This window comes from Plodia interpunctella, chromosome 16 (assembly GCF_027563975.2).
Source record: "Plodia interpunctella isolate USDA-ARS_2022_Savannah chromosome 16, ilPloInte3.2, whole genome shotgun sequence".
NCBI lineage: Eukaryota > Metazoa > Arthropoda > Insecta > Lepidoptera > Pyralidae > Plodia > Plodia interpunctella.
The window spans coordinates 6,781,363-6,794,564 of NC_071309.1; the positions used below are offsets into that span (position 1 = coordinate 6,781,363).

Consider the following 13,202-nt stretch of genomic DNA (forward strand, 5'->3'; position numbering starts at 1 on the left):
GCCTGATGGTAAGCAAACACCACAGCCCAATATTAATAAATAATCTATATAAATATGAATAAGTATAACAGTATCTATTATATATACATATGAATCAAACACTGATACATATATTTTTTATCGCAATTCATTGTATTTGAGCTACCCCAACAACAAAAGCGCTAACAAAATAGAACAAGAAATTTATTAATGAAATTATGTCGATGGTAAACGAGCTCAAGATACTTTTCGATGAGAATGTATGGATGAATGGGTCACGCAATATCGTCTATAAATACTGACATGTATGTATGTATGTTATTACACGACGCGCTATATTTTACCAGCTTTTTAGGAGTCAGAAAAATATAATAAAAGATTTAAGAATAGCAGCATCTAGCTAAAGTAACTCTATTTTAGGTCACGTGTGCCCTTACAGAGCCACACGGGAAATCAACCATTAAGGAAAACTTTTACACTTACTATAATATTTATTTTATACAATTTGCAGGGATGTATAGTAAAAGATTTACGCAACATTTTGTAGTGATGTGATGTTTTGATACATAATTATGTGTATTTCCATAAGCTTTAATGCACAAAAATACATTGTTTTTAAAATAATTAATTTATAAAAGTATAATACGCGGACTTTATACTAAAAGCATTACTCGTGTCTAACGACTGTGAGACGAGTTTTTCTAGACTTTTGTATGACTATACAGAGAATGCTATATGGTTGCAAAATATATGTATGTATACATATGTTACTACTAAACCCAGAAGTTTATCGGGCTAAACCTAGGTGCAGCGGTTTCAGTTGGCCTTATTTGGTTCATGACCTAGATGTAACCTACTACCTAACTCATCTTAGGTTAAACCAAGGTTTAGCCATTACTATTTCGGCTAGATCTAGTTGCAGCTCAGATGGTTCCACCTGGATGTAGCCTGCTTATCTTTGGCTAGACCGAGTGTAATTTTTTTTGGGGTTGATATTATAAACGTGGATTATTTTTCATTATACAAACACGATATGGTTTTCTTACGTTAAATATATATTATTCATGTGAAATTATTAATTCAAGTATGTAAATGGTTATCTATTTTGTGTTTTTTTAAATAATATGTTATTATCAATTACTTACTTTAAATTTTATTAAAAGTTTGTTTCCAATACCCATTCACAAAGGTAATATCAGCCAGAACTCAAAACAAGCAAAAGAAGGGTTCCGTTCTAATCAAAATTTAGTATCGTATAAACGGACAAATCCAAATATTCGTTCTTCCTCCGAAATTTAAATAAAATATTACCCTACCTGAGCCACTCGCTCATAGCAATAAAGGCCATTCTAGCAGACATTTTGTATTGTGAGTCTCCCAAATTACATGTGATTTTTTTACATTTTAAGTAAATAAGCTTTACCTGTTGTTATTGGAACAAAAATATATGGCTGTCTGTGTTATCTTTATGTTTATTAATTTTTAATGCTATATCTAAATATCTTCTTATGAGGATAATGAGGAAATAAGTTGTTTGGGGAATTCATTCTTTCGCACCTTGTCTAACAATCTATTATTCCTAATTTAGTTCCAGGTCATAGCTTTCTCTAAAAGATAATCAAAGCTATTTTGGCTTTGTGTTCCATACTAAAGGAATATCGTGTATCAATAGAAATGTAAGCTTCTAGGAATAGAAACGAACCTATGAAATTATCAAGAGCTCTTGTAAAATTCTAGAAATCTCATCTGCAATAGCTTTTAATCGAAGAGACGTATTTTATAATAAAATCGACGAAATCGGAAAAGAAGTTCTAAGTTAGCGATGCACAACGTTTGAATTTGAAAATGACACAAATAGTCCAATAGAATTTTGTCAAAATATTATCACATTATAACAGTCATAAACTAAGTATTTATAAATTCTACATACTGAGTTTAGAAAATGAATGGATTAACAATATATTTTTACTAACTTAAATAAAAGTGTAAGATTTTATATTTTTGTAAATAACTTAAAGTATTATTTTAGCTAAGCTCGAAACGGTTTATAGAAAACCACTCATGGTTTTCGAAAAACCGTTTCGAACTTTTTTATTGATCAACAAAGACTGTGAATAATTAAATACGATATGATTGTTAATAATATTTTTTAAACGAAATTGTGTTTGGGAAAAGGATTTTTCCGGGAATTTTTCCCCTGCGCGTTATAACCCGATTCCCGTCCTACGGGTTGCTTCTAAATAATGGACACGTTTAAGCGTAGCAATCGTTTTTCTGGAATTGATTTCCTGAACCGTACAGTCAACGCTTCTCGACTGAGTCGAAATTCTTGACATTTCTGACGTGGCCTTACGATGCTTTTCAATAGAATATCTAAAATCAAGATTTTAAACGAAAATAATCCTTAAAACCTTCAAACGTAAACTGGATTGAACAAAATAGATAAAGCAGTTTACGAAATATGGGATGATTTCAATATTTACATAATACTATTTAGGAATGTGTACAAAGCGTTTCAAATATTTAATTAAACTTCAACCTTTTACATTAGGGCTTATCATTATGCCTACCTGTTAATTTCCGAAAACAGTCGAGTTTCTCACAAGAAAATTTGAAATAATAAAATTTTATGCTGCGTTCGGATGCTCATAAATGGCACCACGCGTCAAATTAAATGTCGCTAAAGTTGCCTTTTCGTTAAAACATAGTCTCCGAATAAAATGACTGTGTCATACGGATGATACATAACATGACGAAACGGGTTCCGTTTTCGCCATTTGCCTACGGAACCCTAAAAACAAGTTGTTGTTAGCCCAACAAACTGTCCTGTCTTTATGTCAATACCATAGATATAGTTTAAAATTCTATGAAAAGCCTATAATATACCTAATATACAGCGATGAAAACTGTATTCTATACACAATGAAGAAAAAACGATTTTAGTATAACACTCGCTATTGTGTAGCAAATTGTGAGAAAGACTTATTTCCCTCACTTATTTACATAAAAAGTTGGCCGGGTATTTTGTTCACAAATGACTTTCGCTTTGAACTCCTTCGTCTTGGATCTCTCGAAAAATTTGTTTACTTAGGCTATTTTTTACACAGCCAATCAATAACGTGGAAACGTCTTCAATAACGAAACAATGTTGGCGGTAATTGGCCTGTTTACATATAATTGTAATGACATTCATTGTGAGCTAATAATATTGGAATTTTTTTAAACATAGTATAAAAAAAACTGTAAGTGGGCTATGTCTAATTAAAGAAAAATAATTATGATAGGCCTTATGCGACTAATGGAGGCCAAAAATTAATCTATCTGTATGTTTGTTCGCGCATCACGCAAAAACAACTGGATGATTGTATAGCGGATGGTCTAACTTAAAATCTGGCATAGGATATATTGCACAAAACCCGAGATATTGCATAGGATATATTGCACAAAACCCGAGATATTGACAAAGACGCGGGAAAAAGCTAGCTTAAAATAATAATACTTAATAATAATAATACATACAATTAATTTATAATATTAGATTAAAAATATTGTAGTACTATCGATAGCTATTAAAATACAGCAAAATTATGCATCACGACACCTAGCAAACAAGCCTGACTCAAAGCAGATAGGAGTTAAAGTAAATTACGTGTGCTTCAAAGTAGTATTTTGCAAAAATGACATCTTTTCCATAAGTTTCGTCAGAGAGTTTCGTCAAAAAATCATGTTCGTGCATTAAACCGTTGCAGAGTTCCCTTATTGGGAGTCGATCCTCGCTGCAACATGAGACAATGCTTGTGATAATAATGCATTGTCATGGACACTGAAGCGACTAATATTTAGTTTTATTTTAAGTACATTTTTGACGTAAACAAGTAATATCGTGTCGTTTTGACGTCAATATGTCATGCTAAGTTGAATAAAGTATTACGAATTTAAAATTTACATAGCAAGATTTGATTACGGACAAACAAACATCGGGATACGTGAAACTAAATAAAAACTGGTAAAATGCAGCTAGAACTAGCCATATAACTATCAAATCGAAGATTGAGATAAAGTTGGGATAGTCTGAAACTTTTTGCAGTCGAAGTTGGAGGCAGCTGCGGCGACTCGTCACGTAAGCCCTCAATTACGAAACACTGAAGTGGATCTTGGAGTTCTGATCCAGAAAAGTTGACCCATTCTATCGCGATTATCGATTCGCGATGTAAGATAGATGGGAATTGTACAGTCTTATTCTTTTACGTCATTTTATCGAGAAGTAAAATGGGCGTTAAAAAGTTTTTCTTTTAACGCCACATTGTAAAAAAATGTAAACTCATATTTTTGCAAATAAATAATCTTTGTCTTTGTCTTTGTAAAATAGTAAATTAGTATTGAAATTATAGATTGTACTACACGCACATATCTTTTTACACAACTAGTTACCGAAGAGCGAAAAAAAAATCTACTCTTGTAACTGGTTACGTAAATTTACAAACGCTCCATTGGATATTATTATATTTTCATGCAAGATCCAAGACACTCGATTGCTTCATCAGAAGCTGCCATCAAGTCAGCTCCAGTACACGCGTTTGGGCATTTGGGACAGGTGAACATATGACCCATCGATTGCGTAGAGACGCCACAATTGCACGCACTATGGGAATAATCAAGAATAGCTCACAAAGTCATTATCTGTGCCGGCCCACATGAGTAAGGGCATTATATCGATTGATCGGTATTTAAACTAGTAAGGTTAGTTAAGAAAACTTATACAATTTCGTACGTACGTAAGTCTTGACAAAATATACCTACTAAGTATGTTAAAACCTTACGTATTACATAAACACTTCATATGATAACAATTCCTGTATTTTTACCACGATTAATTTAAATGATTATCCTGTACCACGAAAATGTATTTTTAATTTAGCGTGATCACAGATAAAAAAGCGTCTTGAATTAAAGTGCAATGACCTCTGTCGGGAGATCGATCAATAGGATGTTTTCTTAGCAATCTAGAGTTTCATTCAAGACAAGTCTAGATAATTATGTATGTCTTAAAATATACCCCAATTTGCTAAAAATATATAGTTTTAAGTAAAGCATTTTATTACAGGTAGGTAAGACACAAAAAGAAATTAAACTACCATTATAATTTATTTTCTTTTATCATTATGATACATATATTAATTAGAATGATGTTAAATATATATATGTATAAAATGAAAACACAGTATCCGTGTTAATAGTAAATCAAAAAGGTAATTTTGTTTGCCAATGTTTTGATATAAAAATTCAGTCGATTTAAACTTATTATGCGATTTAGCTCAAATCAATTAAAGCGTTAATTTGGTAAACTTTTAAATATGAAAACTAATATAACATTTGATTTTTCACATTTTAGACCATGCGACAATGCAACATTTTATATATTTTTGATAATATTGATCATAGTTAAATGATTTCATAAAAAATCTAGTGTCTGTGTTGAACATTTGTGTCGATCTACCAACCTTCGGAATAATTCGATTTATAAATAAGTAAATATGGACAAATCACATCCATTGAGTCATCCGCAAAGAAACTTCGAGATGTTATAGGATACTAACTCAACGATACTATATTTTTATATACAATATACAAACATCACAGACCTAGACAATCTGAAAAAGGTAATTTTCCATTTTGACCGGCAATACAGTCTCATCATCAATCATCAATGAATTTAAGATTTTTTTCTTGTTGATGGAGTATTTTCCATTCTACTCTGTTTCCTGCCATAGAGATTTTACCTCCCTACACGACACGACTACATAGGTTAAAATATACCTAATATAAATTTATCATTTTAATACTGATAAAACTATATATTCCCATGCCAACTGCGAAGCGTGAATATACCCAGAAATTATTCCGGGGTTGGGAAGGTGTGACGACAATTATCGTGCTCGGCTTGGCGGAAGGGATGCCAAATCGCTACTCCGTGTAACTTACTTTCTGTACAAATACGTGTAAAGTCAAAAACCATACATCGTAATATTTTACGCAAATATTTAAGAAAAATATATTAAAAACGTATTTTTAAATGCTGATGTCCGAATAATTTGGTAAGTTTAGTTTCAGCATTCGGAGACCCAAAAGAAAGATTCATAATATTTTACACAAATATTTTAGAAATATGAATAGAAAATGCGTACTTTTAAATGTCCGTAGTATTTGAAGTATATTTGGAGATCAAAAATAAAATTATAACACGATTCAAATAAGGATATTTAAAACACTAAAACGTATTTAAAAATGTTAAAAAATATATGATTTAATTCCGTAGGTAACTAAATACAAGAAATAATATTGTTGTTTATCTGTCATTATCAACAAAATATGGGTAGGTCGCACCAGTCATCTTTGACATTCACATTAATCTGCACAGGACAACGTAAAGCACGCCAATTGATCTAATAAGCGGTGGCGCGCAGGTTAAAGTTAACGTCAAAGTTGACTGGCGCAACTGAGGCTGACAGGTTGGTACTCACCTGTCATCGTAAACAAATCCGGCGTCCAGTGTGTTGTAGTAGAGCAGAAAAGCCACAGCAGCGCAGATAAACGTCAGTACGCCCATTTTGATGACTGGCGTCTACCTCTGATGTATCCGATTCATCTGTACACAAAACGGAAATGCGTTTTATTTTTTCACAGATTCTTTTTTCAGAGATTTTTGCACAGATTTGGTGTGTATATTATCTCAGAAAATGAGATTTTCAGATATAAATAAATAAACATGTACCTATAGACAAATCACATAGATTGAATTGGCCCCAAAGTAAGTTTGAGACTTGGGTTATGGAATACTAATTCAATGATACTATATTTTATAATATATATAGATAAACATCCAAGACCCAAGTAAATCTGAAAAAGTTCATTTTCCATGTTGACCTGACCGGGGCTCGAACCCGGGACCTCCAGTGTAACAGTCCAGCATGATGACCCCTTAGGCCACGGAGGTCATCAAGATATACACCAAATTTTCGGAGGCTTCGGTAGTCCAGTGTGATTCAACCAGTTTATCATGAGGCGTGACAGCTGAGACAAGGTCAATGCTCGGATATCGTTGGGAGGATACGATTGTTTAAGCGAAGGAGAAGAAAAGGTAGCAGTCTTTTCGCTAATTCAGTTGTAACAGAATCACACAGTGGCAATCAAAATAGATAGTTCCGTCTTCACGCTTAAAGCACGCAATCTTCTTTAACAGCCCTTTAAAATAAACTAATCACATCATAAAATGTACTCTATACAATTAAACGAGCAATGTTTGTACTCGCGTTTACTGAAACGATGATATCGATGAAATTTGGAATATAGGTGCTTACGGGGGCAAAAAATCCATATAGCTAGGTCCCATGTCTAGGAAACTAAAAAATTGTATGAATGTTATCAATAACATCCTTTTTATGATTTGAACAATATGATTCCAATAAATGTAGTGGAGCATTATCGGAATACTCTCAAGTAGATACCGATAGATCATTTTGTTTCCTTGGCAAACATCCTGTATATAGATACGTATTATCCAGTATTGCATGACTTTACCGCGAACGAAAATAAGGTTGTTTACTTAGACTTGCTTGGCTGCAGGTTTATTACATCGATATTTTTTCAATCAATCTTGCAGATAAATCGTTATTCAATGTAAGAATCATGTTTTCGTTGCAAATAAGATTATTTGATGTTCGAAAATACTTTTCCTTTATTTACGTGTAATTTAAGAGACTGTTTACATAAGTATTGGATAAAATGTACGGATTTAACGTAATCGTGTACGATTGAAGTAAGTACATGATATATTTTTATATATTTTTTAATGTAATTGCAGACGTTCAAATAGAAGCATTGAAATCATAGATCAGCACCATTATTAAAAGTTAATCTTGTCGTTTCTCTTTTTTACAATTACAAAGTGATCTTATTCTTGAGCGGGAACCAGTTGCCTTCATAATATATATTTAACGATCTAAGAAACCTACCTACTAGTAAATATAAAAAATTAGGACTCAACAGCAATGTATTTGTTTCTCATTGTGAGCAAATACAAATAACTTTTTATTTTCATTGGATAAGAGATATATTATCTCTAGTTGACTACAAAAATATTTAACTAAGTGAGAAGTAAGCTCACCTCCAAAGCGTAGGAGAAGAAGAAGGAACAACTTAAGCCTTTTCTTGAAACAAAAACCCTTCTTAAAGATTCCAACCATACAAATCAAAAAGAATCTGAACAAACATGCGTAGACTAGAATTGAAAACGAAACGTTCAATAAATAATAGGTTATCCAATATCCAGCGAATCAGGCTTTAAGATCACGGTCGTATTACGCCGCGCCTTTCACACAAGATTAACGCTCAATTCTAAAGGTAAGAACCGTTTCAAAACCTATAAATTTCCCTCACGCCTCGTTTTACTCTCGGGAACGCACAAATTTATCGGAAATTAGTTAGTACACAGGGGTGGCACGACTCGGCTCAATCGTTACATGAAGTTTCACTCGAAACTTCTCGTGCTCCAGCCTTGTAAAGATTACTTTGTAATTAACGGCCGGATTTATTCAAATAAAACTGTAATTCGTACGTAAGATATGTTTACATAAAATAAAAATTTAATATAATTTTTCATAGGTAAAATTACTGTTTTGTTTACAGAAAATATGTATTTTCATTTCGCATAAACGCAAAACGCTAGTAACATTTTATATTTTCCACTAATATGTTTTGCCACGAATCCCTGTCTCTTTTTTTCACCCATTTTACATTGAGATTAATACTACTATGTGAGTAAAATGTGAATGCTGCCTTATTGAATATATTGACTACTGCCGAGCGAGGACATCGCCTGCTTATCGTTAGATACGAATACAACACAATGTATCCGTTCTCGTTTCGTCGTCGACTCGTGCCCTGTATTTGCAATTTTGCTACGATTACAGCTTTTGGTAGACTATTCGTAGCGTTTCGTAGCGTGGCTACTATTATGCTACAACTTCGTAGCGCGGCTATAATTATGCTACAACAATCAATTCAAAAAGTTTGCATTGAAAATGTCTTGTATTTGAGTGAGAGTGCATATCACTCTCAAAATACAAGATTACAGATTTTCATTTCATATAAGTAAAATGACAATATTTATACACTAGCTAAAATCTCGTTAATTCTTTAAGAAAAATGATGAAACATACTCATCTTTACCAATTTTCAGCTTTTTATTTTGAAATTTGTATAAAGTTCCATACAATCTTTCACCCCCCTTTTGATGGGTTTGAGGGTTAATTTTTAGAAAAAGTAAATAGTCGCGAAGATCTCGCGAATTTTATTTTTTTTTACATAAAAATATCTCAAAACACTTTTTTCAAAGTTAGTCTTTTGGCTTCACACCGCAGCGCGTGCCGTGTTCATATATTGGTATATCTACCTACATCAAATAATTTGGCGTGCATATTTTTTAATTCCACGATATTTCAGAATCTATTCATCCAATTTACGTGCTGTAAAGGACAAAATTTATCTTCATGAAATTATCTTGATGATGAAATAACTTTTAATCATAAGGATTAATATGCTTGTGTAGTAATGATGGTCAAAATGCACCTTTTAATTTACATTATCCTTTTACATATAAAATGCCTTATAGTTACTTAATTATAAAAGAGAGATGTATAGTGTCGTGGACTTTTTTATGGATCTACTAAAACCTATATTTTTGTAGTACATTATATGCATGTATAATCAACAGTAGGGCAGCGCACGCACGTTAAGATTATCGGTAGCGCTTTTTATTCGGATTATTTTACAAGTGTTCATTGATATTGCTGAAAACAATATTTATTTCAAAACAAATATGCCTATAGCGATCTCAGATAATGTAGCTTTCTAATGGTAAAAGTATTTTTGAAATCGGCTTGGTAGCTTCGGAGATTACGCGCCTCATACATACAAACTCACCTTGCGAACACAATATTTTTTTACAAAATTGTGAATATTTCAAAAACGGCTTAGCCGATTTTGTTACCCCACGAACTTAAAAATTCCATTGGCAGACCTTCATACCTTTTAAATTTCATCAAAATCGGACTAACGGTTCGGAAGTTATCGCGTTACAAACATACATACTTACATACATACAAAAATGTATTTTTGCCCCAAGTAGAATGTGAGACTTCGCTCGCTACGCTCGCTCGATCAATAATACATTTAATTGGTGTAACGTTATGCTGTTATTTAATACAATTCTATATATAAAAACGTTAACTTATCACGTTACAAGCGGAAAACGTTTTCTATAACATTATATTGAGCTAATACAAATCGTGTGCCAAAAGCTTAAACATGCACGATGATATTTCGCATCTACGCGACAAATTCTCAGGTGCGATAAAATATTTATTGTACACTAGTAGCTACACGCGGGGTCATTACCCGCTTATCGTGTAACACCTACAATGTATCCACAATATTCCGTAGCTTCGGAATATCTTGTGGCTACATTTTCGTAGCGCGCCTACGATGCGTTACGGATTTTAATATTTCCTCGCGTTTTGTTTGGAAAAACATGATTGATTATATTGACGGTACCTTTGGCACGTACAATATATATATTGTTTTACATACGCTGTTGTTGCTAAACTAATAAATTAAGCTATTAATAAATGATTGAAATAAACGTAGAAAAAATGTATTTTATTTCGTAATAAAGTGTAATGAGAATTTTACATAAAATGTGTACGTACTTTATATGGATGGAATTGATTTTAGTATCTAAATTTGTTTTAATCACTAATCATTTAAAAAAGGAATACAGGATAAAAAGTAAATCAAATGCCAAAAAATATTTATATAAATAAAATCATAACAATCTATTTAATGTTTAATTTTTACCAAAGATGAAATCTATGAAAATACTTTTTTGAAGAAGTAACTGTTGCTCTCGCTTCCGCTTCTATAAGAATTGTTATTCAAATAATATTTTTTTCTGTTACTTAGATTTATTTATCGTTTATAAAATCAATTTAAATTTGTAAACTTAAGTATTTTTAGGTATATTTGACATTTGTTTTGTATTTTTTCTGTTGTCGTTGTATCGTTTGAGTAAAGAAGAAAAACTGTCTCAGACCAGGCTCAGTTTTTCTCTACTTCATTGGGAATGTATTTAAGACTTTTGTAAAAAAAATATAGCATACAGATTTTTTTTTGCATTAAATGGGTTTCTATAGTAGTGAAAAGCAATCCTATGAACATTAAGACAAAGAACGAATCAATTAAGGAGCATTTTTTTATTTGACTCATATTGAACATCTCTTTCTTTCATCCTCGCGTTTTCCCTCGCGTGTTGTAAGACAGCAAAGCCCAGCCAAACGACTCAGCGTGAAAAATAAAGCTCATTTCTCAAATATTCAGCGGTCATTTTACAATCTGCGTCCTGACTGACGTCAACCCTCCTTGGGAACGCCTATTCTTGCCTATCAGCTGCCTAGTCTATGAGACTTTAAGTCTCCTCGAGTATGAGTAAGAATATGCCGTGGTCCTAATTTAGGCTGGAACCACACGTCTCAAAGGGAACCTCAAAAGTCATACTTTTTTAATTCATAATAATTTGAATGATGAAACGTACCGTCCAAATTTAATATATTTAATGATAAGTTAAACTAAAATATAATAAAACTAAATACGCTATATAATAAAATAACATTTCTGCTTATAAAAAAATAATTCTTAAGAATCTGCAATATCCGTTTTTATAAAAGCAAAGAAGGAATAAAAAGAAACGCCAGACACCGTAAATGTAAATAACCTAAGCGGCACAGTCATTAAATATTCAAGCTCAGTGGATATTTGTCCCGCTTACGTACATTTAGTACATCACCTAAAGAAAACCATCAAGTCTCTATCATTAACGATTTTTCACGGATCTGTAATTATTTACCTTGGGAAAATCCTTTGTTTGTTCAATCCATACTTCAGAAGCACTAAAGTGTCTTAATAAGGTTTTAAATAATAAAAAAATATAAATGACACATAGATAAAGTTTAGAAATTAAAGTTTGACTGTTGATACATGTATCAGAACACAGTACACTGCGCTCGGATGCAACGGACGCGTCACTCAGTCTAGACCCAGTACAAAGGCAGTGCGTTTCCGAACACAACACGGAGATGCTAGGACCATGTCGCTCGAGCGCCTGCCAGTAACCGACTGGCGCTGTGTTGAACACACATCTGCATTTAAGAAGTCGGTATCGTTTATGCGACTAATCGATTGGTCGGAGCAGGCCAGAACAGTCTGCCGTCTTGCTCGCTTACATCTCTCTCGGCGCTGTTGCGCATGCGCTGTCCTCTACAGTTAAGTTTTCAAAAGTGCCGAAAAGTAAATAAACTCCTATCGTATAGTAAGGAGAGAAATTGAAGTAAAAATACCTTACTGAATTTGAAAACCACCAGTTCAATTTGTAATTGAGTATGACTTACTGTGACGTTGATAAGGTTCATTTTCGTATGGGAGTAGAGAAAAATGTGCTATATAAATCTTATGACGTGGTGAAGAAACGTCACTTGTTGCTTGGCGACTTCGTGCAGCCTATTTTCATAGGCTCGTGGGCACGCACGCAACTGCACGCTATGAGTGGGCACTCTCCCCATTTACTTTTATACAGGCAATTAATTTGAGCGTATTAATGTTAGCTAAAATAGCGTAATCATTGCGTTTGACAAAGTGTTAAAACGCTTTTGACACCTCTTGATATAGTTGACAACATGTTTTTATCGTACTAATGTTAATTTTTTTGGTAAAAATGCCAACGTAGTGCGAGTTGCACTCACAGGCCGGGTTTCGTGTGAAACTTTATGGTTACTATGAATTAACATATGAAGTGTTTCTTTATTAGAATTTCTGTCAAGACTTTTTGTCTAACTTATACAGTGACGACTCATAAGTCGTCACTTTTCCTCACCAAAGTCGGGGAAAGAGTATTTGGAAGGAGTGCCGGATGAGTTTTCATTGATTATTATCTGTGACATACCGTAACTACGATTCCATGCTGGCTGTTGGTGACACCAAACTAATTGGACTCAATCTTTACTCTTTTCAGAGCTTTAAATTGCGGAAAAAAAATGAAAACCGTATTGAGTAATATTATAAATGCGAATTTGAGTTTGTTTGTTTATTTATTACCTTTTAGGGATAATCTTCTT

General features: G+C 32.9%; 1 protein-coding gene across 1 annotated transcript in view; it reads right to left on the bottom strand.

Annotated features, from left to right (window-relative positions):
* The window catches only part of Tmtc2 (Transmembrane O-mannosyltransferase targeting cadherins 2), a 64,393-nt gene extending 52,170 nt beyond the window's left edge, over window positions 1-12,223 (bottom strand). The window contains exons 1-2 of the mRNA XM_053756827.2: window positions 11,939-12,223; window positions 6,501-6,625 (exon numbers count right to left, since the gene is read on the bottom strand). Coding sequence (XP_053612802.1) covers window positions 6,501-6,586 — 86 coding nt within the window. The 5' untranslated portion in view covers window positions 6,587-6,625; window positions 11,939-12,223. The remainder of the gene's footprint in view (window positions 1-6,500; window positions 6,626-11,938) is intronic.
* Window positions 12,224-13,202: the final 979 nt, after the last annotated feature.